General features: G+C 40.1%; 1 protein-coding gene and 1 long non-coding RNA gene across 6 annotated transcripts in view; one reads left to right on the plus strand and one right to left on the minus strand.

Moving 5' to 3' along the window:
- Nucleotides 1–12,092, minus strand: part of LOC139674444 (uncharacterized) — a 33,651-nt gene extending 21,559 nt beyond the window's left edge. For both annotated transcript variants that reach the window (XR_011698293.1, XR_011698291.1), the window contains exon 1: nt 11,837–12,092. This is a non-coding gene — a long non-coding RNA (uncharacterized lncRNA). The remainder of the gene's footprint in view (nt 1–11,836) is intronic.
- The window catches only part of GLCCI1 (glucocorticoid induced 1), a 51,618-nt gene continuing 35,115 nt past the window's right edge, over nt 10,959–27,461 (plus strand). For all 4 annotated transcript variants that reach the window (XM_071560773.1, XM_071560774.1, XM_071560775.1 and 1 more), the window contains exon 1: nt 10,959–11,872. In XM_071560773.1, the coding sequence (XP_071416874.1) occupies nt 11,434–11,872 (439 nt within the window). In that variant the 5' untranslated portion in view covers nt 10,959–11,433. The remainder of the gene's footprint in view (nt 11,873–27,461) is intronic.

Raw genomic sequence — 27,461 nt, forward strand, 5'->3', positions numbered from 1 at the left:
AGAGATATCTCATCAGGCACTTTTCTTACCTCTTGTTCTACTTGTATGTTTTCTTAGGTGATTTCTTGTGATTGCATCAATGCAACTGCCATCTCTACAATGCAAGTTCTCCACTTTTCATTACCCATATCCAGTTTCATTTTGAGCCTAAAACACTGAAGTCAAGATAACCCTCCTGAATTCTCTCTATGATTTTATCAGCCTGTCTCTGTATCCTTTCCTGGTATCAGTCTTTAGTGCCATTTTGAATGTAAGTTAGGACCATCCACTGGGCACTCATCTATAATCTTATCTTGTATCTTAAAGTGCAGTTTGTTGCTCCAAGCTGACAGTGCCATTCTAAATTGCCTATACTTTTGTGACTCTCAGAAGTTCTTTCATATATGCCTTTCAAGCTTTCTTCTAGACAACTATCCCCAAAATAGACTAAAAAACTACAAAGGCTTCCTTCAAAGTTATCTTAAATTCCACTACTTTCATGATTCATTCAGCAAACAGATTAATATCTGGCTGTGACATTTTCAGTGGAGAGTGCTCATTTTAATGCTATTTTAGATTTTTAAATATACTGTGTGCTATATTTTACAATACAGGTATCTAGTTTATACTAAATATGTACTCTTGTTTCCTTCTTCCTGTTTTGTTTTTTTCTTCAGTTTGTCTTATAAATATAGCAAGCTTTTTTTTGCTTTAAGGAGTGCATTTTTGGGTGTGCACAATAATGAGTACAATATCTCATAACAAATAATACTAATTTCATGGTTTTAGCTCTACTCACATGACACTGATGAGATTTCCAAAACCACTTACTCCGCCCAGACACCTCTAGCAGCATATACACAACAATAATAAGACTCAGTACTAAATAATGTGATGGCAGAAAAAGTAACTAAGTTCAAAGAGGTCAGATGGTTTGAGGCATTAATACTGTGTCATGTCAGCTCACTTCATAGCATTGAAATACTGTAGAAATATAGTTTGAAAACAAATCTATGCGGTATTGCACACTTGTATCAATATCTTTTCACACTCAGAATTTCACCCCTATTTTTAGGATAGTTATGCAGATAGAGATTCCCACTGCTGCCAGTCAGAACTGTCTACAATGGGACATGAAAAGGGGATGGAAAAGTACTTGTGTTCTGTGTATATACAATGTCAGGCACAATAGGATCATGATTAACCAACAGGAGAGAAAACAGTTGAATTGAAGTTGGTTAAGGAATATTTTGAAATTAATCTCTTGAAGGTTTGAGAATCTCAACCATTTCTGATCAGCATATTATAATTTTATATAAACCAAAACCCACCAAAAACACAAAGCTCAAGCCCGCTGGATTGCATAACATATAAATCACTTCAAGAGAGTGAAGTGTGAAAGGGGATATGAAAGTGCAAGTTGTTAACCACCGTTGCAGCTGACTGAGCATTTTGTTTATTCTCTAACCAGATTCTGCTTCAGGAGTCTGTACCACAACTAATTAACCATAATGTTTTATAATTGCATAAACAGAATATATAATAGATCTTTATGATATATAATTAATTCTGCCTTAAGGAAAGCTTTTATAAGTCAAACCATGTGCTGTTTGAGAACTGTCTGTTCTCCCTTACAAGGCAGGTGTATTTCCCTGCAGAGGTCAGGGAACATTCTAGAAAATAATGTTCATTAAGGCCAACCAGGTGTTTTCTTGCAGGACTGACTACTGGGAGCCCCATCTCTGAACATGAGGTGGTTGCAGCTGCCTCTGCTCCTTCCTTTATGCAGCCAGTAGTGAGGAAAGGCACTTTGGTACAAAAATTTGTCTGGTTTAAAAGATCAAGATCTTGCTTTTGTCATGCAGTAGTTATTTGTTCAATCTTGAGTTTTGTCACCCTTACTTTTCTGTATTTTTTTGTGTATTAAATTCCAGGCTGAACTCCATCATTACTACTGGACCCCAAACAAACACAAATAATTTGTTTCTGGATTATGACCCAGGAACAAGTACTACCCAATGTGGTTAAATGATGGCCCTTCTCCCAACTGCTGTCTGACATGCTTGTCCTTCTGGTAAGGAAAAAACAAACAAACAAACAAACGGATACACAGGAGTTCAGGAAACCTGGGGGATCACGTGCTTGATTTCACTAGATGAGGGCCTGCTTCCTTTAAGGGACAGAACAGACAATATTCACCTTTAAGACATGTTCAATCAAAGGTGTGGGTCACTCTTACATAGGGACTGGAGTTTTGTGTGTCCCAGACCGTAGTTGTAAGCTGAATCTTGTGGCATCAGGCTTAGCAGAGCTGAAACTACTGCAAAAGACTTCACTTGGCTGTTTTCAGTGAAAACCTATCTTTGTTAAGTGCAAATCAGAGACAGAACATCCAACAGCCCAAGACAATAACCCAAGACAAAGACACTCCCATCCACCCAACACTCTGCTAAAGATCTAGTTGGAGATCCATTTCCAAGGACCACTATGCCTTGGGACATTGTTTCCAGCTTTGGACATCTTACATGTACATAATAAAAGAAGTTACTATGAAAATAAGTTGTTTGCTGGAAGAAAAATAAAAAAGATAAAAAGGGAAGAAAAAGAAGTGAGCAAAAACCAGAAGCCTCCTTGATCTAACCATCACCTGGCTGCATGGGAGGCACAGGTTCATATTACACTCCTTTGGAATAATAATCACACCTTTCTTCCCTTCTTTAAGCCTGACACACCACTGGGAGGATTATCTTTGCATGGCAGCCCAGATCCCTCTCACTGATAAAGCTACTGTATCTGAAAAGTATTTGGCAGAACTGCCCCATATACACAAACAAAGGAGCCTGACTCTCCTAACCTCATAGGCTTGGAATGGGGAGTAGTCTGCATCAGCTCTTGTGCCCTCCAGATCAATGCTACAGAACACCCATGTAACTTGTAGAAGAAAACACACAATTTTCTTGAGGAACTTTGAGGTGGTTTTATTAATGGGTTTCCAAACCTTCTGAAGTAACATATTTAAGATAACAAACTTTCTTCACCCATTTCTTTCCCATCCACATATAGTTCTGAATACACAGCTTTATTCCATCTCTTTGTGAGCTAAGAAGTCACAAAAAAATTCTTCTTTTTCCTTTTCCTTTCCAAAATTAAGACATACAGATTCTACCCTTGCATGATCAACTGCACTTCTTACTTGCTTTCTCTAGATTTCTTAAAATGACTTCACATATTATTTTTCCAGATTCATTTTCTGTTTAACATTCCTTCTCAAATAACAGAGATATACTGTCTACCATAGAGCCAAAGCCATCACTCAGTACTATAGGAGAAAGTCTTCCCCTTGAGACATTCTATCCTGGGTTTTAATAACTGAGCAATTACATCAGAGTTCAGTTCCTGTATGATCTTACTGAGTCCCACTATTGATTTATAGTGGTTCTATCTCCACTAGTAGTGGTTACATTATATCTCAAGCATCAGGGAAATAATGGGTGTCTACATCTACCTGGCTGGCAACTCCAATTTTGAATTTCTTCAAGTAATGTGTATGCTTTTTGTCATTTGACTATGAGAATCTGAAGAAATTATCCTAAAGATATGCTTCATTGGAACTGCTATGATCTCTTAGAGAAAGAACTCTTTATGGGCAAATAACACTTATAGAGAGATTTGTCAAACAATGCTTTTCTTTCCAAGGATCCATAAATCTCAGATTACTTTTGAGAGTAATAAATGTTGCAATAATGCTGTTCTTGATTACAGGCAGGACTATAACAGCTCTGACTGGTAGTGATTCCATAATTATGTTTGATTACAGACAGGCTCTGTGCTGATGCAAGAGGGTTATTTGTTGCCTTCTATCAGTCTCCTGGATTCCACTGGAGACCAAGAGCACGCCATGCCAACATACACAGTTTACTCAGCTGCCTTCATCAGAGCTTTGTCACTAAAGAATAGGATTTAATATTAGGACCTGTGAGAGTGGGGTGTGCAAAACCTTTTATGGAACTGTAATTGAGCCACGTTGGAAACACATCACTGATGGCCACTACCTAAGAGGAGTCTGAACTTGAGCAACTCTCAAGGGCTTGGTCTTGCAAATAAAGTTTTACTTCACGGTGTAGGGGCTAAAGTTACTCATCCCTTTGCTCTACTACAATTACAGCAAGAATCAAAATGACAATGAGAAATAAACTGTAACATGGTCCATACTTTCTACTACTACAGAAATTTAAAAAGAAAGGAAAAGCTCTATTAAGTCAAGTAGCCCTCCCTCTGTCAATGAAGAACAAAAATTCATGTCTTACGATTTATTCTCCAGTGTTTTGTTTATTTGGTATTACATGACTCATGGAATAAGATTTCCACCTCTCCCCATGGGAGATTATCCCAGCTGCTGTGACCTACTAGCAGTTCCCTTTCCTTTGTCTTTCTTTTAATGATGCCTAAGTTTTGCATTCTATTTCAGTTTCTGATATAAAAGCAAAAAAGGAAATTCACATCCCCAAACTTGCTTTTAGATGCAATTTATGCTGTGACATGGACTCATAAATCCAAGGAAACACACAGTTAAAACAGAAATGCATCATATATTTCACTTAAATACCGTGCCACTTAAGCAGTACACTTCTAAGCTAACTGCACATTTCCTTGTTTTTACAGGTTTGTTCCTTACTGTTATGTAAATGCACTTTTTAAATATGTAAATTAGCATTAGGCACTCTTAAAGCCTGTTTTATAGCTCTCACACCAATAAAACACATTTACAAATAAATATTTGTTCTACAGGCCTACCTAGAAATAATAATTATTTCCAGCATTTTGACTCAGTGCTATGACTCTACTCTGGCCTTATAACCTATTCTGTGTACAGACTGAAACATCCTTATTAAGGGTATATTGCTTACAGAGTAGCATACCCTAAAAATTCTTAAACTAATGTGGCTCTCCAATGCATTTATTTCCTATTCTTCTTGTCAAGTTGCAAAATCTATTTAAAAAAAGAATATCCTTCTGCTTTGAAGATTTATCTCCCGGTATTAGTTGTGGAGTCCACCATGTCACTCACCAGCATCCCATTTGGCTGGTAAGGGAACAGTGATGATAAGCCCCAAATAAAGTATAGTGCTGTTTGTTGTGCTAGAAGGAAAGGCTGTGGTGAACAAAGCTTTATTTGTGAGAAATAGTGAAGTAGCATAAATAGAGAGGTAAAAGCAACCCAGGAAAGGACTCTCTGAAATGAAGCTGAAGTTCCCTAAGCCCTCAGATTTGCCTTTTAAATCAGAAGTGTCAAAATGTGTCCTTATTAACACCAGCACAAACCTGACAGCTAGGGCACTGGTGTGGCAGGGACATTCATGCTTAACACAGCTCAAAAAGAACAACACAAAACTAGATACAGAACAAATCAAGAAATCTCAATAGAAAGATGTCAGGGACTCTACTATCAGACAGTTATAACTGTCTTAATGGATCATAATGGCTTCAAATCTATCTTGTTAAGGGGATGCTGCTCATTTAAAAAGTAAAATATCATATAAATCAAAGTACTATACAGGACTTTGTGCTTTCCTAACATCCTTAGCAAGGTAACTGCTTGCATGAAATGATCCTTTTCCTTTCTTTTATTGTATTGGTGTGATTGATAATAGATATATTAAGTTCAATATATTCAAATTGCTATTAGTATTTGCTCCCTGTTTCTACCTTTTCCATTCAAGGTGCTATTGCTGTACATAATATACAGTACCTAAGATACTCTGAAAACATAATATTTTTCCTCACAGATGGTTCTAAGATATAGCATGAAGGTGATTTTAGGAAGAATTATTTTTATTATGTCTGTGCAATATGACATATTGCATTATTTTGCTGTTATTATTGATATTTTACAGATAAGAGACTGGCAACAAAAAATAAGGTAAAGAAATGCTAGAAGTGTTCATTACTCTTGACATGGCAGGTTATTGGAACACTGACCATTTTACACTGTTTCAATCAGCTTCACTTTGGTATATAGCAACCACACATAATTGTCCACAAGTGTCCTCATACTAATTGCCTAAAATGGAAAAAAGGGAAAACAAACTTACAAGGCTCCTCACCTACTCCTGTGAAAGAAGTTTGGCTTAGTCCTAGCTATGCCAATTCAATTTTTTCCAGATATTGAACTGGGGAAGAGAGATGGAGATGGTGATTAAGTCAAGTAACCAAACTCAAAGTAGTAATGTAGGGCAGCGTTGTTGATTGGAGAAAACTCAGCTTGTCATTGGGTACAATATGACATGGTTAACTGGCTAGCTAAAGGAACGTGTTGAATGGAATTACCTGTACCAATGCATAGAAAGAAAAACTTGAGATTGAATGGGGAGCCCGGAAAGGTTTGGTGATTTTAGCTGTGATTTGAATGTTCACCTTTATGTTAGAGCAGATGCCTAAAGAATACATAATTCAAAAGTCCCAAGTGGTTGGCCTATTTTCCTGAAGAAGAGATGAGCACGTAGCAGCAGGTCTGATTCCAGATGAGATAAGAGTTTGTTGTAACAAAGGTAATGTTAATGGGCAGGTTCTGGTTTAAGTGAGTTATTCAATATCACAGAAAGGCTTCTGACAGATAGGAAAAAAGAGACAATTATCCAAAAAGGTATTCAGTTTTCTTAAGGGAAAATCTTACAGTTCTTTTCTGTAGTTTCCTAGCTTGTTCATTGTGCAGTCCTTACTCATAGTGACAATCCTATGCACTGAATGAAATACAGTGACAATACCATTTGACTAAAAAGGCAGTACTGTAATACCTTCTGGGTGAAATTCAATGTTAAACCTAATTCTGAAATTTTCCAGTTTGCAAGTATTCATAAATCCTAAATTTGACCTAGAATGAATACTGTTGGACCATAGGTCTAGCAGCCCTTAACTTAATGCCTTTCCCCCATATCCAGGAAAACAAAGACAAAAGAAAACAAAATCTAACACCTGACCACATGCTTGGGCCTTATTTGAATGATCAACATTGTTAAGGTACGTTCTCAGTAGTGGGTTTCCTTTTATTGTTGGAAGATAATTTGATCATGTAGAGACTTGAAAGTCATCATGAGTTGGAAGTCTTCCTTGGGGAGAGTCAGCAAAGCCAGCAGTGGGGATAGTGACATTGTATCAGCAGCCCTGGAGAATTCAAGGGCCCATCTGCAAGGTAAGTCCCAATATGCTTGGGGATAGGGAGTATGCAGCTCCTCTGAGGAGATCATATCTGTGCCACTGACTATTTGGGAGCTGTGAGAAGATGGAGTTTGGTTGATGAAGGCAGTGTCCAGCTGTCGGAAAACCTTGCAGCAAAAATAATTCCATATGTATTTCTTCTCCCCATTACTGGCTTATTCTAGCTAGAACTTTGTTTAAAGGCAAAAGAGGCCAAAAACTAAACAAACACCTCCACAGCCTGAGACAACTATTTCCTGGTAAGACATGCCACTCCTGTTTCAGCAGAGCTGCTGAGCTCCAGATAGCAGCAGCATTTCACATGGGGGCCCTTACTACAGGTGGTGCTCCCATTCCTGCCAAGGGATGCTGTAAGTCTGCAGAGGCAAGCCTGTTTTAGCTTCTGTTCTATCATTTAAGACCTGCACCTTGGGTCATTTGGGGTTGTTCTAGTCTTTAGCTACAGTTCTGGTCATCATCTCTTTCAGAATATTACTACAATGTAAATACTTCTTGTTACTTCTCTCTTCCCAAATGTAATAGTGCCAATTGTATATTCATTGCAAATAAGTGAAGCACAGGGAATGAATCTGAACATACGGAAGGTAGATGCACTCTTTCTCATTACTATTTTGTGTTAGGCACTGTTTGAATACCTTGGAGATGGTCACAAAGGACTTGATTCTAAGTGGAATGGGCAAAGGGCAGCAAAGAAAACATAGACAGAGGGAGATAAGAGAGAAATAGAAATAATGAAACAAGCAGGTAGATACACTGGGAACAGATATTGATAGCCCTATAACCTGGTAAGTGCCTAGAAACAAAAGCTATGTCCAGATTTGAAGAGTTTTTCATCTCTAAAACCTTGAAGTAGGAACAAAATAAGGATTAGGATTGCACAGTCTATAGTGACTGCTTAAAACTTCTCGGTTTCCATGGCTCATGGCACTGAAGTAAAAGTGTTTCTGACCTTGAGAGGTGCACCCATTATCAAGTGATAATAGAAGAGATGTGTGCAGCTTTGCTTCACACTTGCCAGTCACTGATCCACTCCCTGAGTTCACTCCCTTGCTCTCACGCTCTTGCAGTGATGTATAATTTCCACTGCTCTCAGGATGCCTCTCCCAGAAACTGTGTTAAGGATGTCTGTGTCTCCCAGAAGGATTTAAGATTCAGAAATACCTGTTACCTCCAGTATAAGCTCCCTTAAGCACATGCCAACTGACAAGGTAGCTTCTTAAAATGGAAAAGAGAAGCAAGAAATGCCTTTTATGTGGCTTTTCAAAAATTGTCTCAGGGTATTTAAGGCAAACATGGGTTTTTGAAAGATATTAAGATTCTGATAGCAGCTTTTGCTTCACTTTCCCTGTAATATCTTCTGAATATTACAGAGCAATGGTATTCCCTGAGGGAAGTACTCTGAAACCTAGATGAAAAACATAGTGAAAAATTCAGCAGTTGGCATCCCACTTTAAACAAGAATACTTTCTTCATCTTTTCTGAAATCACTGTTTCCTGGGCACATGGCACAGTGTTGTTACAGCATATATGCTAATTCTAGTTAAGAAGGAATGAGGATGGAAACAACTTTTGGGGAGCGAAGTCTCCCCTCTACAGCTGTTGATGTGCTTGGTAACAATTTGACTGGAAGCAGCCCCAGTGGATCTTTTCTTCTGTTGCTTTGAAGGCAGGTGAAATGTTGGTTCAGCATGGGCTGTAAGGCTGCATTATGGTCCTTGGCTTGTTTGCAAAGAACACCTGCTACCGATATTTTACATGGACACATCCTATGGTTTCGGGCATATGTGTGTCTCCTTGGTTTGGGGCTTGTGGGATTTTCTTCATGTCAGACATTTATTTACCTTGTCTTTATGCATCTGTTCTTCCTATTCAAATACCTTGCTTGTTTGATGGGCAAGAATGTGATGGAAATTGTAAAATTTAGGCATTGTTAAACAGTGTCTAAACAGATGAATTCAAGAATTATACCAGTTCATCTTTATTTTAACCTGATGTAACCCTGAACATTGGCAATAGCTGGAACGTATCTGCCATTGACTTATTCAAAGGTGCACCTTCTCTCTCAGCTGACACTGAATGATTTTTGGTCTCTAAGACATGACTGTATTAGCAATGCTATCTGACAAAGTTACAGACATAGGAAAATGTGCTTACTGTTTAAAACACCACTGATACCAGTGTGGGCAGACAGCTACTACAGGTGAATGCTTTCCAGCCATTTAGACCCCAGTGCAGTGAAGCAAGAAAAATAAACTGTGATTAAGAACGGTGCAAAATCCTTGGGGGAAAAAGTGTCTACATCCCTGTTATACAAACAAATTTGGCTCATGCTAGCAGAACACTAAAAGACTGGACTAATGGAAAAATACATGGTTGCTGATTTTTCTTAAAATTAATTTATATGAGTGGCTTTGTTGACTGAGCATATGTTCATGTGGATATGGGGTGTATTATTCCAACCCTTTCTGTAACATAACCGCGGTGACTGCATCACATGGTGCTAGTGCAAACAAAGTCTTGCTAACAGCCCATGAATAGAAGCATTTTCCGAGAATACAGGTTCTCACTGGGACTATCAACTGGTTCCTGTGCTACCAAGGGATAAGGATAGCTATGGACAGCTTTCGAATTACAGAGTTAAGTGTAGTAACTTAACTGTGTGCAAGACCATCAGGAGTATTTGTTATATAATCAGAAAGACTGCAAAGGTTACAGTTAATTCTGTGACATTTTTGATTGATTACGGATTGAAAGGCAGTATCTAATGTAGTAGATTATATCTTGATAGACACCCACCATTCTATCTACATTCCATGTCCTTTTTGTTCTCTTAATGCCTGCAGTTTGAGTCTGAAGGCCATCACACTGAGCTGACTTCCTCCTCACAGCATTTTTCCTTCACCTCCATTAGCATCTCCATTTGCATCAGATCCAACATAAACACTGCTTTCTTCATGGCTCGATTTATCTTTCTGATCTTACAGACATTTATTTTCTTAGCTATTAAGCTACTCATCCTAATCTTTGTTTGTCTCATTGTCTCGTGTTATCAATTCATCTAGTGGGAACTTTTTCTGCTAGAACAAAAGCACTTTTTAATGTATTACTGTAAAACCTTTTATTTTCCTCTGACATTCTCCGAGTAGTATTTCTGGAGGTACATAAGGAAAAAATCAATGTCATATACGCTTATAGGAAATTATAAAACTACACTTTATTTAGACTTTGAAGAACATCTTGATCTTTTAACAGAAGTAAAAATATTGTAAAGGCTTGATGGATGTGACTAAACTTTGTTCCAGGAAATTTTGGCTGTTTCTGAGCCTTCCCATGATGGGAGCGAGAGGCAGGCAGTGCTCCGGGAACAGGGGCAGCGCAACTCTTGGTCCAGAGCACTGGCTGCCTTTGGTCAGTATCACCTTGGCACCGTCGGGGGAGTTCTCACCCCGCTCCCCCGACGGGCGGTACTCCCCTGCCCTCCGTCTCGGCCCTGTCCCCGCCTCTGTCGCGGCGCCACATCCCACACCCCACTTACTTCCCACATCCCACTTCCCACATCCCGCCTCCGCCGCCCCGGGCACGCCCCCGCCGCCCGCCCTCCGTGAAAAGCCGAGCTCTCATTGGCTGAAAGCTGAGAACGACAGTGCTGCTGCCCAATGGAGCCGCGGCTGGCTCCGCTGTGGCGCCCAATGGGCGCGCGTGCCCCCGCCCCTGCCTGTCGCGGCCGGGCCCCGGGGCTGCGCGCTGCCATTCGGAGGGCGGGCGGCGCGGCGAGCGGATGGTGGTGGCTGCGGCTGCCGGCGGGGGTAGGAGCTGGAGCAGGAGCAGGACCAGGAGCTGGCTGAGAGCGCCTCCCCCCCTCCCCATCCTTCCCCCTCCGGCTGCGTGCGCCCTCGTCGCGCCCCGCCGGTGACCACCCTGAGCCGGCAGCGCTGTACGATGTGAGCGGCCGCTGGGCTCGGCAGCGCCCCCGGTGCTCTCGACGCTGGGGCGGGCAGCGATGGCCAGAATCTGGCGTGGGAGCAGCAGCCGCCGTCGCCGATAGGAAGCGCCGGGGGCAGCTGGGCAGACGGCGCGGAGACTCCCTCGGGCCGTGCAGCGCTTGTCCCGCCCCGCCCCCTCCTTCCCCCCCTTCCTCCTCCTCTCCCGCGGCCGGTGCATGCGGGGCGCCGGGGGCCGAGCTCGGGTTCCCCGCAGCCGCCGGTGCGAGTGACCCGTGGGGTCTTGCGCATCCCCGCCATGTCCTCGTCCAGCTCCTCCCAAACCCCCCCGTCCCACCACCAGCCCCCGCCGCAGAGGATGAGACGCGGCGCCGCCGGGTCCCCCACTGCCGGTGGCGGCACGGCCGGGGGCCCCGGGAACGGCGCCGGGGGAAGCGCGGCGGGGACCAGCCGGCTGCTCCAGCCCATCCGAGCCACCGTCCCGTACCAGCTTCTGCGGGGCAACCAGCACAGCCCGACCCGCTCCCCCTCCGCCTCGGTGGGCAGCAGCACGGGCCCGGGGGGCGGCGGTCGCGGCGGAGGGAGCCCCCCCCCTCCCAGCGCGACGCCGCCGCTGGCAGCGGGCGGAGCGGAGCCGGGCAGGGTGAAGGGCAGGCAGCGGCGCTCGCCGGAGAGCGGCGGCAGCAGGAGGAGCAGCTCACCTGAGAGACGGAGCCCCAGCTCCCCGGTGTACAGAGGTAAAGCACAGGGCAAAGCCGCTCCCGCTTCCCTGCCCCCCGGGTCCCGTCCGGGCCGGGGCCACCCAGCGCCGGGCACCCCGGGCTCTGCTCTCGCCGTGCGGCTGCGTCCTGCCCTCCCCCGGGGCCAGCGGGCGGGGGACTGGGGCACTCCCTGTCCGACGGGAGCAGCCCCGCCTGGAGCCTTCGGCAGCGGGTCGGGGAGCGAGGAGAGCCCGCGTCTGCCCTGCCAGGAGTGCCACCGAACAGGGAGGAAAACATTTCGTCCCTCGCCCTCCTCCGGGGTGGGGGTGGAGGCGCCCCTTAAAATGTCATCCTCCTCGGCCGAGGTGGAGATCCTGCTTGGCAGGAACACTTCCATGCCCCTGCCCGCATCGGCCTCGGGAGCAGGGAGCGGGGGCGGCTCCCCCCTCCCAGCCCCGTCCCTCCCGCGGGGGCTCCGACGGCGCTGCTGTTTCTGCTGCTGCCCTTGCGCTTCGCTTGCAGCGGAGGTGTGTTAATAGAGGAACGAGCCTAAAATTAACCCTCTTCCCTGTCTACAGTTGTAACTATCTGTTAGTGGTGTTAATGGGTTAGATTTATATCTGGGGTGTCACAACCCAGTTAGGAAGTGTGTGTTAAAACCAAGCCTCAAACGCTCTGCCTTTCTGCAGAGCTCAGTTTGTTAAACACACGCGTTTTTTTAATATAGGTTAAAAGATGCGATGTTTTCAAGTAGAGACTCCAAAACAAGGGTATTCCCATATTGAGATGCTTAAAAACCAAATAAGCCTGTCTCCTTTTAATATTTAATACAGAATCCTTGAGAGTGTAAAAAATCCCCAACCAAATAAAACCTCAACAAACCAACCTCAAGTGTAGTCAAAATAGGCCTTTAAAGTTTAAAATATAAAACATTCCCAGCAAGTCCAATTAACCTGCGTCAGGTCTGTTAAATTATTGAATGTGTGAAAGTACCAGTGGCCATCTTAACCTCCCTCCCTTCTTCCCCCATCACTTGAGCAGTTGAATGAATCGGACTAAATGCACTTTTTATGTTATCCTGCTGTAGGTATCGGGTATCGCACATCATCTTTTTCTGGGAACATTTTACGTGGTTCAATACGCCTTGCTTTTTCTGTCCCTTCCATAAGTCTTACTGTATTTCTTTTTCGTGGCAAATTGTGGTCTGTGTTGGGTGCCAGCGTGGGTTGTAGCAGTGGAATCTTATTTTCTCCCCGCTTCCCTCTCCTGTTTTTATGTGTAGTAAAAAGAAATCTGTAGTATTTGTAACTTGGACAGGTCTGTCATCAGAATGGTCCTAGGACAGGGGCAGCGTTTTGCAAATGAGCAAAGGCCAGTCTGGCACAGCGTTAATTTGCCCTATGTATCTGCTTATGCAAATAACCAAATCAATTGTGTTATAATCTGAACAGAGATAGTTAGTAATTTATTTTTGAAAAAGATCATCTATTTATGCAGAAGTTTTGCATGCTTGAAAATGGAACTGAGCTTCAGTGGTTTTGCTTCATTCAGGCTCTATTTAAAATTGTAAAGATCATATTTTTTCCATTGTATGGAGCACCAGATGTAGATTCCCTTGTTTCCTTCTGAAACGTTTGGAAGTTGAAATGGAAAACTGGGAAAAACAAAGTCGGTGCATATGAGTAGTGATGGTGCTGATGACAAAAATTATTTAATTATGGGAACCCGGAGGAAGACATTGTAGTGGTGCAGTGTATGAAATCTACGCTTCAGGTGTATTGAAGAGGGAGGAATGCGGGCAGTTACCTGCAAGCAAGGAAGAATACCGCAAAGCTGTGGAGTATTTCCTTACTTTGATTACTGCACATGACTTTTTTGTTGGGGAGATTTTAATTTTAGAAAGTGGTTTCAGTCTACTTCATCTGTGGGCTATTTTGGCCTTAATAAATGAGACTATAAATTAGTACTGAATGACTTCCATCATCCAACTTGTTTGAGCTTGCCTCTGGTGAACCTTGTTAGAAACGTACATAGCTTGATTTGATTTAATGGGTGCAGTGTATAGAGTCATAAATGGTCCATCAAGAAATGCACCCTGTAATCTGTATGCGCTGCAAGGAATTTATTCCCCCTCCTCCAGGTCAAGCCAGCTGCTGCTGCAGAAGCTGACATCCTCTAGCAAATCCTGAATGAATGAATGAAAACAACGTGATCGCCCTAATAATGACCACAATTGCACTCGTCAACAGCTTTATTTTACCGAAATACAGGCACCATTTTCTAGTGGGCAGGGTAACAAGATACTCTATTTCTACAGTCTTGCGAATGAAAAAAGGTTTCCAACCCCCCAGGCCCCCCCTGCCCCCAAAACCTAGAGCTGTTTCTACACAATTTGGAATATAGTTGCATGCCATGGGGGCTGTATTTTGTCTTTGTTTCCCTGTGTGTTCCTCAGCATTTTAGTACATGATGTGTGATACTAAAAACATTGTAGTCTGTTTGGTGAGAGTAGTACATAGAAAATTGATTGCTGAACTGAGGAACTGCTGCAGTAATAATGGAGGACTTGAAAGAAAAAAAAATGTTCTGTTTTCAGACATGGACTATCTTGCTGTGGCTTGTTAAACAATGTGCTACTCCAGCTATTTATAGTTGTTATCAGTATGCAAGTTTGGGGGAGCTTGATTAAGTTTTTTTTGTCAGTTTTTCAAAGCCATTTCCCACTGCTGTAAGATAGGAGCTTAGGCTCTACGTTTAATCCTGTTGTTTTTCTCACCAGTGCAGGAGATGTTTGTCTTTGGCTCTGCAGTCTGACTTGGATTGTTTCACAAATATGCTCATTCTGGAGACTGCTTATGATTCTGATGGATAGATGTTTTTCTCTTCATGCTTCCTTTCAGGTTTTCGCAGCATAGATTCTTTGAACTATCATACTAAGCCATTTTGCTGTGGATATTTTAGTGATTTGCCAGAGGTTCTTCTTGTGAAGGCAGTTTCTGTGAAAACACTTCAGCTTTGAGCCTCTACAGGCCAGAGCAGCTACCATTGCAGGCACTGACATAACTGCTACATGAATGTAAGCAACATATTCTGGTTTTCCTCCCATCATCATCTTTACTCTCCCTTCTTTCTAGTATGCTGTAAATGGTTTTGTTCTGCAGCAACACCCTGTGTATTTAGAATGGAAACTTTTAATAACTTGATGATATTTTTCTTTAAGCCAATTTGGGGATTTTTAGTTGTTTGGAAACAGTCAATGACAGTATTAGTATTTGGTTAGTATTGATACTGAATGGGGGAGAAATCATAATTGTTATATACTGTTTTCAGGGTGCTAAAAAAAGGCAAAAAAGTTCTGATATTGTAGGATAAACCTGAAATGTGCAAGTCTGCTCCTTCTTTCTTGAAACATGTTTTTTACTAGTAGGTATTTTTTATAGCGTATGTTCATGTTTTGGAGAGTTGGCAGTGGAAAGTGTCTGGTTGAGTGTAACAACAGAAGGTTTTCTTAGAGGAAATATATGTGATAGATCTCTGAGTGCATAAAAGTAACATTAACAGGATCTGAAGCTGTGTGGTTTATAACAAAGGACATTGCAGGAATAATCTAAAAAAGCCAAACCCTTGGACATGTCAAACAGAACTCATTTCTTGCTTGTGGACGGACATGTCTTTTAAAGAAAAAATGCAAGTTGTTTTCTTTCTTGCCCTGCCTGGATAAAATCAGTAGTTTCTGTTGTTATGTAAAGTAGTTTGTATAAATAGGAGAGTGGGTTTCCTGTTGAGTTTGGTTTTTTAACTTTGCTTGAATATTGTGTGTGAAGGAGGGTGTAAATAACTTCTGTATGATTCAGACTCAGCATTATTTTCATCAAGTGCTTTGATTTGTTCAGTGTTAACTCTGGTGGTATTGTAATACTATCCTTCATATTTTTCTGACTTCCACTTACACAGTTTATAGCATAAACTTCTTTCCATATCAAATTTTGAAGACAAACATTAGTTCTAAGGGCATATGAAAAATACTGTAATCAATTTGGCTGTTAAAGGTTCCAAATGTCATTTACTTCCCAAAATAACTCCTGAACCGTTGCCAACATGAGTGAGAGAAAGGAATTAGAAAAGATGCAAAACAACTGCATAACACAGTTCTGAGTACGAAGTATGTGTATCTCTTTTCAAGCTAGTGAAGTGAGGTGTGGAGTAGGACAGATAATATTGCAAATCTCTAGACTTGTAAGGGATATCAGTATTAAAAAAACCCCAAAATTCAGCCTTCAAAAGGCAGAATTATTTTAATATCCTGGATTCAAGCCATCCAACATTTTGGCATCATAAGCATTTATACCAGAGATCAAGAAGACCTTTCCTTTATTTCTAACAAATGTAGGTAAGGAAGTAATTTTTGTGACACTTCCTATTTCCTGATGCCTGAATAATAGCAGTATTCCCATAATTGTATGGCCAAACCAGTTTTGCTCCAGCTATGTCCCTCTCTCTTCCCAAAATAGCTTTCATTGGAATATAATGTGGTGAAATAAAAGACACTGGCTAAATTTGATCCAGTTGTCCCGAACTGAAAAGCTTTTTAGTTACATGTTTTAACATCACTTTAAATGAGAATAGTGTATTATATGTCCTCAATAAATATGCGTCATAGAACAAATTAATTTAGTTTCTTTCAGGTGTTAAACTGCAGGAAAAAAATAGAAAGGCATTTTCTCTATTGAACTTGAATGGTGCTGTAGCAAGACATTAGCTATGAAGAAAGAAGCTCCCTGCCTCATGGAAAAAAAGAACTTACAAAGTATATGTATATACCTGTTTTAAATCATCATTTGACCTTTAATTCTTATTCTTTGGATGTAAGCAAGTGTTAGTGTGTTACATGTGGCCAAACTGAAGTTACTTACCAGCATCTGTTCATAGTAAAACAGTGGCAAATACTGCAATTTGGTTTCAGAAATTCATGGTTCCTGTGTGTTTTTGTTTTTTCCCATGGTGGTGGGGTGAGTGGAGGTTCTTAAAATGTATCTTGAAATGCACAGAGACAGACCAAGGGAGGATATCTTAGAATCTTACAGACCAGTCAGTATTTGCAAGGTGCAGACTGACACATTATGCTATGTAGCTAAAAGTCACAGTGGAAAGCCAGTTATTTTTAAAATGGTGTTTGTGCTACTACTCTATATATCTACATGAAAAAAATAGTGAAGATTACTGATGCAGTAATTCTGAAATTTAAGTTCAGCCTGGACTTAAAAGCAGTAGTTATAACAGTGCAAATATATTGGAAATAGAGTATATGCTCCTCATTCAATGTAAGTGAATATTTGAAATACTTTTTTAATGGGACTTCATCAGTTCATTAATTATTTTCATCTGAAGAAGGTAATTTTTTTCACCTGCAGTGAAAAATGAAAGTTCTTGTTTAAATTGGTTGGCAATTATTCAGTAGAGTGTTGCCAGCGTTTGACACAATAGTTAGTTCTCCGTGGATTTTGCAAACGTTCAGGAGAAGTAGTTAAAGTAATAATAGGCTTTAAACATCAACTGGCATTTTTTAAAAAAGTATCTTTTATTGATGAATAAAGTTATACTGTATTAAAGATACATAAGTGGATAATTTTGCTCAAGAATTAAATAGTTAACTGGTAATGATCTTTATCTTGCTTTAATGTTAATATTTAAATGCATTGAGTTCTCTTTCCTTCAGTGCTGCCTCCCATGTAAACTTGTGGTACCTGAACAATGGCTTTAAGGCGTTTTCAGGCAAGTAAAATATTATTTACATCTCATCGTTAGAAGGAGGCATCACATCAACTTGGCAGCCTGAGATTATGCCCTTTCCTTTTTGTATCACCATTTTTAAGTTGTGGCCAGTTGCAAAATTAAGAGAATTTGAGATTAGAGTGGAGGAAAATGGGTGTTCATACTTAATAATCTAATTTTGAGTAAGATTGTCCTTAAGTTATGCTTTTTCCTCATCTGATTTGACTCGAATTTCGTCACTACTATTTTGTATTATGACTATTTTGAATTGGACATTAAATACTATAGCATGAAATTAGCTGATGGGTACTAAAAGGGACCACAATTTGAGACTCCTGCAGTATGGATACCACACAGAGTATCATGATACAGTGTGTAATCCAGTCCTTTTGAATGGTCTCTTTTGAACTGATCTCTCACACTCTTATTTTTCCAAATCTGTGATCTCACCCATGGAAACAGTCATCCATGGTTGACACTGAAATACAGGCTCTCTCAGGAGTCCGTTTTTACTCTACCAGCTGTGTGAATCTGGACTTAGGACCAGAGCTTTTTAACATGGCCCCCTTGGACTGTGAGGTGGTAACTTTGCTCAGGCAGTGTCTTCTGTTAGCAAGACTGAGGAGGGTGTGTAGCTCCTGGAAAATCTGTCTTAGAAGAAAACACAGCCAGGGCTGGTGGGGCCATGCTGGAGGGTGTCCTTAGCCTGCTGTCTCCGGCCTTGTCATACTCTCTCTGCCCTGGTTGTGTTCATTTCACTCCTACACTTTCCTGGCTCCTTTGGTATATGCACCACTTCTTACCAAACTATTGCTGCTGATTCTTACCAAATTGTTGCCCTGTTAGAAACAGGTCAGTTTTCTCTGATAGGGAGAAAACACTCAGAAGGTGTGGATGTCTTCCCTTAAGCAGTAAGTTTTCTGCATAAACAATTTGTAAATAGAGATTAACCTAAGCAGTTGGTGTTCAATCAGTGAAGAAGGTTTTGATAGAAAGTTTTCATTTTTCATAGTAGTAGATCTCGTAATTAACTTTCCATATTAGATATTGCTGCTTTGGAGACTGTACATACTTCCCAGGAGGTCATAAAGTGTTATGAGCCTGCATTTTGAAACCTTAATGCAGGGTACTGTATTAGTTAGACCTCCTTATTTAGTGTTGCATGTGCCCCAACAATAAATGGTGACACAGATGTTGGTGTTTATAAGGATTTAACTTTCACTGTTGCCAGTGTTAAATTGTGGAGTAGCTGTTTGCAATGGATATTGTTCTCTGCATCAGATAAAAGTCATTAACAACATTGGTTCTTCTATGCCACTTGTTTTGCACAACCTGAAACTAGTGTTACCAAAACTGCACATTCTGTTTCCTCTTTAGGAAGAATGTGTGTCATATTTTGCTCATAAGAGCAGTGACTAAGAACAGTATGATAGTGGTTCTGTCATGGTTTATGAATAATCTAAAATCCACTGTAGAATATTTTCTTCTCAACCTTCTTTGGCATAGACTATAATAATAATTTAAGTGTCTCATTCCTTGGACAGTGCAAGTCACCTTCTTGAACAAGGGCAGCTTCATCTTCCTTTCCGATGCTCACACCACCAGGCATTAATCAAGATTCTGAATTTCAAGAATTAATGTTTATTTCTGATGGGCTTCATGGGTCATTGCAAGACCACTGGTGTTTATACTACAAACTTGAAACTAATTTCTGTAGTAAGTCTACATCTGTCTTCTGGAAATGTTTCCTGTAACAGTAACCACTCAGCTGTGAAGCAGTTAAATGTGCGATACCACAGGCATTGTCATATCATGTGCCTTTTAATCTCTGGTGTTTTGGTGTACGGGGCCTATTTGGAGTTGTGAAATAAATAATTTGTGAAGGTTTGCTGGTTTGATTACCTGAATGCTTACATTTTTAAGAAAGCTTCAAGGTTAGAAAAAAAGCTAAACTTTCTAATATAGATGCTTAGGCTGCAGTACTAAAAAAAATTCAAAACTGTAGTAATGTCTTGGCCTCTCTCAGCATTTGGAAACCAAGCTGCGATTTGGAAATAATGCATTCTTACCAGAAAACAAGTTTTGATTATTCAGTATTTGATCACTAGCTAATTCAATAATTGTAGTCTGCAGAAATTAGCCAGCAAATACAAAGCCCATTTCTTCAAATTATGTCATGCAGTCAGCAACTGTCTATTAGAGAGTAGATTACCTAAGCGCAGATATAAACGCCCAGATTTGTGAAGATGTAGCTCCCAGGGATAACAGTACAGTTGCTTGCATTAGATGAAGTGCTGCACCCATGCTGGATCAGAAGTGCTGCTGGATAAACCCTGTGAATTTTGCACTGTGTTTCCAGAAATTGGGCCACACAGACACACAGTGGGGAGGAGCCAACTCTACAAGACCTGTGGGTTTCTGTATGTCTCAGTACCACCCCTTCTCTATGTCACAGCAGACCTCACTAGTCCAGTGGCACCCGAGGATGCTGGGGATTTTAGCAGGTGTTAGAGAGTGGTGCAGTCTGTGCTGTGGAAATGTTTGATGAGGGCAGTTCTTGTATGTAGAGTCAGCTTAAATTCAGTGCTGCACATCAGCTCATTGGTCTTTCTGCAGTCTGGAGCCCTGGAAAGTACCTTGTGAAACGCAGGTGGCTTTGCAGAATTGACTCCATGCAGTTATGTGTTACACCTCCATATCCGGCATATGTTATTCTAAAACACATGATGTCTTAACTTTCTGCTTTTCAAAGCAATGGAGACTTGCTTGCTAAAAGTTAAACCTAGATTTTTGCTGAGTGTCCCGGTACAGACTTTGACCAGTGTGACTCAGGAAGTATCAGCCAACTGCTGAAGAATGCAGAATGAGACTTGGGGTTAAACAGTAGTTGGGAAGCTTGCCAGATTAAAGGAGAAGCTGTCTTCACAGAAGAAAATTTCTGTTCAAGGTCTTAAAATTTTCCTTCTTAACTGATAGCTGTGTTTGCTTAATTGTGGCACTTGATAGTGGAATACCCTTACACTTTCTTTCTCTCTTACTGATTTCTCTGGTATTTCATCTTCAGTGGCTCTGTTGTTGTATGTACTACACTTCCCAGAATAATTATCTTTGCAATGTTTTCCTCCCCCACAAAGAAACCATAAAATACATTTGAAATACTTAGATGTTCTTTTCAAGGAGGACAAGAAAAAGTCCTAATCTGGAAGAGAAAAATTTCTCATGGGCAAAAATGTAATTTACTCATGTATGTCGAGAAGTAACACATATTTGAGAAATGTCCTTGCGAGGAAGTGACTGGAGACACATAGTCAACTTAGGACATTGTCCACGCTGAAGATCCAAACAAACTTTAATTATTACTTTAGAAAGAAAGGCTCCTTCTTTGTAAACAAGTTATTTATCAATGTGTGCAGTCCATATATTCTTTAAAATATTAAAGATGAGAAATAGGTACATCTACCTGAATTTCTTTTGAAGAAAGAAATAGCTTATTAAGATGATTGGAGTCTCATGGTTTTGCTTAGTGGTGTATATAGCCTTTAATATGATGTTGAAGGATGTAGGGACATCTTTTGATTGCAAGACATGTAGTAGAAACTTGGATTGGCCATATTGGAGATAGTAATAACCAAGTGTGGCAACTCAAAATCTGGGAGAAGGAGGAGAAATGAATGTGCTGACACTATATACAATAAATGTTAGATCTAGTGTTTGTTTAGTATGCAAATTCGTGTGCATATAAATCAAAAAAATCCTACATAGAGATATCATTTACAATTCATAAATCTGAAGTCAAGTTTTGGATTTCAGAAGAAATTAGTTCGAAAATTTGTCTAAACAGGGTTGCTCTGTCTTTAAAAGAAAGAGAATCTGTTTTAATGAAAAATGTTAACACTGTTGGAGTCTTTCAGACATCAGAAAACCTCAAGAATTTGATCTGATTGTATGGCCGTTCACCTCAAAAAGGCTGGTAGGAATAGACAGAGAACCTGCAAGAATCAGCAGAAAGAACTGAGGAAAGAATGTCATGTTATCAATCAAAAAGTGAACCTTAGCTGAGAATTGTTAAAGCGCAAACAGGCTTGGACTTTGTATGCTTTAAGACAGACAATAGAAACATACAAATTGGAAAATAAGGAAAAAGTAGTTGCAGCCATTTGGTACCAAGAAAAAAAGATGAATGATTTGAGACTGATTTGCTTGAGCGTGTGGTTTCAAAATGAACCCCAAGGAGTAGTAGCAAAAATCTCAGAGGAAATAACACAGAGATTAATTCAATGCTTTGTGCTTACCAGAGCAAGGTTGAAGAGATCACTTCCCATAAAGAAGGTGATTTTCAACCCCAGAAACATTTAGGGAAAAAAATTTGTAAGGTACTAGAGTAATTAGGAATTACTGAGACTACAATAAATGCATATTGTATATTTTAATAAAGTCAATTCAGAGGTCTCCATTTCAGGCTGCTAGAAAAGCCTACCCTGAAGTTGACACTTACCTTCAAATTTTTAAGGCAATCTTGTAAATAGGAGGTGACACCATTTGAGAGTAGATAGCTGAGCATAGCATATGGAATGCTGATGTTTTAGAAGATTTCATTCAGTTCTACAATGTAGGGACCTGTTGATGAAACTTCAGAAGCAATTCGAAGGGATGGTAGAAAACTGGGAGAAATGTTAAAGTGCAAAATGAGCTTTCCAAATGCTAACCTGATGGTTTTGATAAGAAAACTGATTTCCTCTGTGGGAAGTAGATCTTATCTGCTTAGGCAAATTTTAAAATTAGGGTGATGAAATCATTCATGAATTTTGAGCGATTTAATTAGTACACAGGAAGATTATGCAAGAAGAGTCGAAGAACCATGGGAATTGAAATACTAAGTTTAAAAAGTGAGATTTAAAAGTAAAAAATGGAGGTATATGTATGAGGTTGTACTTAAGCAGAATATCATTTCCTTAAAGGAGGAGCACCTAATTTGAAAATGCTGGAGCGTGGAGTTGGATGATCATGAGATCTCTAAACAGCCAACATGAAGTGACTGAAAAAGTACTGAGTGCAGGTTGGGTCTTGCTTGAGGAGCAGCTGGACACACAGGGGCCTGCTGAGGCATCACAAGGGACACTGCACACTCTTCTGGTGCTCTACAATTCAAGAAAGGAAAATCAAACTGGAGCAGACTCATAGAAGGACTACTGGGTTAAAAGGTTTACTGTGTAATGCTAAATAAACATCTGCTCTGAATAAAAATAAAATTGCTTAGAATCCAGATGAGCAGGGAAGGGGATAGAGGGTTGGGAAGGAAAAGCTGAAGTTAGTGCTGGAACATGAGTGAGGTGTATTGGTTTGAGATGGTAGAAAACTTTAGGAAGGCCTGATACCATCATGGAAAAAATTTCTTCCTGGATCATTTTTCCAGTAGGAATCCTGTGGGCAAAATACTCAGCTACTCTAAGACTGAATTTGCAATCTTGTTTTTAAGTGATGGTGCTTTGTCAGTGATAGCTGTGAAGTGGGCTCCAGACTTAGGAAGTTGTTTCTAGTCCTTTGTTTCTATGTCTTAAATAAATTATCTTTTCATTGTCAGTTAACCATTAAATTTGGGCAGTCTGATTTGGGCAAGTAGTTTTAATCTGGTTTTACATTTCTGGTTTTCACTATTTTTTTCAGATAAAAATACTATTCTTGTTTAGTCTAATTAGCTCTAGCCAGGAGAATGTTTTCTATCTCTGAAAATTGGTGATAATTATAATGGCATTGTATAGCCTCTATGCATTGATTACGGTTCTTTGAGGATTTTTGATAATGAAAATGGTGACTCATGCCTTCTGATTAAAGTTGTTTTATTCATTGTTATGTCCAGCTGTATTTTGATGGAAAGTGGAATCAGATTAAAGGGTTATAAACCCCTCACTTTCTAGTTAAATTTTAAGTATTATCGTTATAACAACACCAAAAAAACTCCCTTCAGTGTCATCAAGTTTATCCACCAAAGGTGATGGTTTCCTTAGTAACTTACTTGTGTGTATTTAGAGTCACCTTCAAGACTTAATTATTAATATACTGGGAGAAAAAATTAGCACCACAAGTTTTAGTGCTGCTTTTTGTTCCCATTCTGGTTCTCAGTATTGGATAGATAGAACAGATAATTCAAAAGATCTAAATTAATGAACTAAAAGGGGGAAAATTCTCTGTATTTGCTGAAGTGCCCAACAGTTAATGGTTCGTCGTGTGTTTCAGTATGTTTTATCCAAGTTTTACCTGCTGAACTCCAATGAATTTTATTTTAACTTTTAAAAATAGGCACATTTTTAAGGTACTTTGATACTAAATTTAGCTATTCATGTGGTGTTAGATTTAAAGTAACAACCTTACAAAGATAAGATATATTCTAAAAATGTGAAATACATAAAAATCAGATTTGGAATTAGTGATTTACCTCCATGGCATCCTGTTAGAAGAGTGGAAATGTGCAAGTTACATCTGTTGAACAAAGCACCCTTTTGTGATATTAAATGGCATAGGTCCTATAGATGCCAGCCGTAATCCCTGTTAGCTGAATAATTTAGCTTTAGAGTGCTGAAACTTTCTGCCATATGGTTTGTTTACTTTTCTTAGTGAGATAAGAGCATTCTTCCTATGTTTGATCTTTAAGGATAATGTTGATTTTACAGAGGGGAGTTTTGCTGTGAACAAAATATGACTTCTGAAAGATATTTGTAGTCCTGTTTTACTTGAACTGTGGTTGAGTGGAATAAGGAACATGAGGCAAAGACCTTACTTCAACATACATGTGTAGGCAGCCAAGATTCTGAGTCAGCTCTCTGTCCAGTGAAACATGCCCACAAATTCATCCATGTGCCCCACTTCCTCTGGGTATCTGTAGCCTAGCTCTGTGCCCTCTGCCTTGCTGTGTGTGGAGATAGGTGAATAGAGCTGTTTGTCCTTGAAGAGTCATTCATGAAACTTTCTTGATGGAAGGAAACGCCTTGATACGCTGGTTGGATTCAGTGGCTAATCAGAAGACATCTTCCCTCTCTAGGTGACTTAGTCATAATTATAAAAGATATTATGGTTGATTGTTAAGTCCCTTACTGCGGGTCAGTGTGTACAATTTTCCTTTGAAGCAATAAGCTGGTTTTGTTTTACTTTGTTTTCCCAGTATAGGCTGCCTCCTGCCTTGACAGGCTTGCTGTTTCATGCAGTTCAGTTTGAATTCTCATAAACCTTGTCTGGTACAAAACCAAACCTGATCTCTATGGAAGACTGGCTCCTTTCTTTATTATTTTTTCTCCCTTGAAGAATTTTGCATGTAGAAAGCACATAATCATGGACTTGGATTTCTGAAAAGATCTTTGATCTTACCACGTGGCCTGCTTTCTGCTTGTTCAGTTTGGTTGTTGGAGCCTTGGTTAGATTACAGTGCTGTACTGTGCTTTTTTTATTCACTTAGGATAATGAGGGGAAATTGGAGTGGATTGTGTCAGTCTGTTTAGAGTATTTACTTCAGAATGTCATCCCTCTTCATTTATAGTCTTTTTGATGCTTGCTTTCTAAAAATAGAAACTTGGGAATAATTTCTGAAGTTGACTGAACCAAGACCAATGTGCTGTACGTAATGAAGACAGACGTTTTATGGAGCTGAATGTACAGTATTTTTAGAGATGTATCAGAAGGTAACTCAAAACCACTGTCTCTTCTTTTATCCCCGGAAATACAGTTTTGGTAGCAAAACGTTGTTGTACTGCATTTTAAATGTTTGAAAAAGCTGGTATTTTGCTTTGTTTTAAGCTATTAAGCTTTAATTCAAAATGATGAAGGAAAGTGTAGTAACTTCATGGGTTTTTTCCTTTCAATTATGTATTACGGTGATGTGGGTTTTTTAAGATGCTATTTAAAATCCTATTTTTTGTTATTTTGTATGAATAGGCCATAAGTAACAGTGTGCTCTTTGTTGCTCTGCACCACTCTGAACCATTAATGGAGTTTATTCAGCCAGTTTGCAGGTTGGGTCAGAAACAAGTCTGCCAGTGACTGGCAACTGGGAAATTTCTTTTGAGCCAATAGATGTGTCCTCTGGAGTAAAACTTCAGGTTACCCCAGATCCCTTGATAATCTTTTTCATGAGAGATTTTGGCTTCAGTTACAAGAGAGAAAAGCCTTCTTGAGAATGAAGATTGAAATATTTTTTGGAGTGGCCTCTAAATCCCCATTATTTAATCTTTTACCTTGTAAAGTCATAGAGACAAGTTCTGCAAATAAACATGCATCAGTTTGGCCACCTACCTATATAATCAGAGCAGGAAGGACCAATCAAATACATATTCAGGAATCAGTACAGTCTCTCTATGTAGTTGCTTAAAAAGCAAAAAAAAAAAAGGCAAAACCCCTTGATAAGACCCCTCAGAGACTTACTCCTCTTGAATCTGAAAATGTGCTCAAGGAATCCCTGTCTGAAGCACGGAGGAGTTGAGGTATCCCTCTTTCATGCTTGTATGAGGCATAACAGAAGGGGGGACTTCGAACTAGAAGTGCAGAACAGTCGTCAGTAGCTGCTGTGGGAACTGTGACCTAAGTGGTGTTGGACCATCGTTCTTAAAGGCCAGTGTGGGTCACCATTCCTTAATATTCAGATAAAATCTGAAATTCTTCAAGAATGGAGGAGTCCTGAGCTTGGTACTTGCTTCACTAATTGCTCTTCTGCAGAGTGCTAGCAGCGTAAACTGAAGGGAAACATCTCATGAAACTATTGTGGAATTTAGTACTGATAATTCATGATATCAGGACTTTGCTATCTTGGGTTAATAATTTAAGGTAAAGATGAACTTTTGAGAGAAAAATCAAGATCTTACTGCAAGAATGTTGTCTAACCTTGTGGCAGGAGAGTGTCACAATTAACTGACATCAGTAATGTGATGACGTTTTTTGACTTGAGAGGAGTCTGTCATCTGAGACTAAGCTATATCCATGCAAGGATGTGAGTGGGAAGGTTCTGGCCAAATTTGAACTGTATTCGCTAACTACTGAGAGAAAGATGGGAAGAAAAGATGTTGTCAGATGAGCTACAGTGGATTTAGCTGAAGCAGTTTTTATAATGCTAGCAGTACTAGCTGTCAGTTATGTTCTTCAGCTGCAGGTGATTTTCCTCATTGCATGTGTGGCACAAAGCATTATTTAAGCTAAAAATGGACTGTGAACATGGCTTTCAGATTATGCACAGGTTAGCTGCCTCTGTGCTGGATGGGAAGGCAAGCTCTTCATTTTAGAGCTATAGCAGATGGTTTTATTTGAGCCCCATATCCTTTTCAAAAGAGCTGTCATGTTAGTTTCTGAGTGAATTACATTTTGCTGTCAGAGAAATGGAAACCCTTTTTCAGGCAGTCTAGGTGGTATAACTAGAATTCTCTTTGCTCTCAATGCAGCATGCAGAACATGATTTCATGCAGTTTATTTTAGTTGATTCCTTCTGGGAGGTAGGATCACATCGAATTTCACCAGCTGCAGTTCTGAGGTGGACCCTTGTATAGCAATAGGCCCTAAATATATGCCATTAGAACTTGTGGCATATTTTAAATAACTTGTGAGGTATTTTATCTTCTGCAAGCATGTATCTTGCTCTTCTAATTAACTTTTTCAGGTAACGTTACACTGCTTGAGTGCTGTGCTCCTAAATTTACTTGTTCTGGAGGTAGAGCTGAGCTTCTCCTGGGATGTGTCATGCATCGCTGAGAAAGACAACAGGATCCCTCTGACTTACCCATTCATACACTTAGATATTCTCAGATGAGGTGTAGTCTGAAACTTGCATAAAATCAATCTGTAACTTTAGAGATTTCATAATATTGTTGAAGCCTTTTTG

Source organism: Pithys albifrons, chromosome 7 (assembly GCF_047495875.1).
Source record: "Pithys albifrons albifrons isolate INPA30051 chromosome 7, PitAlb_v1, whole genome shotgun sequence".
Taxonomy (NCBI): domain Eukaryota; kingdom Metazoa; phylum Chordata; class Aves; order Passeriformes; family Thamnophilidae; genus Pithys; species Pithys albifrons.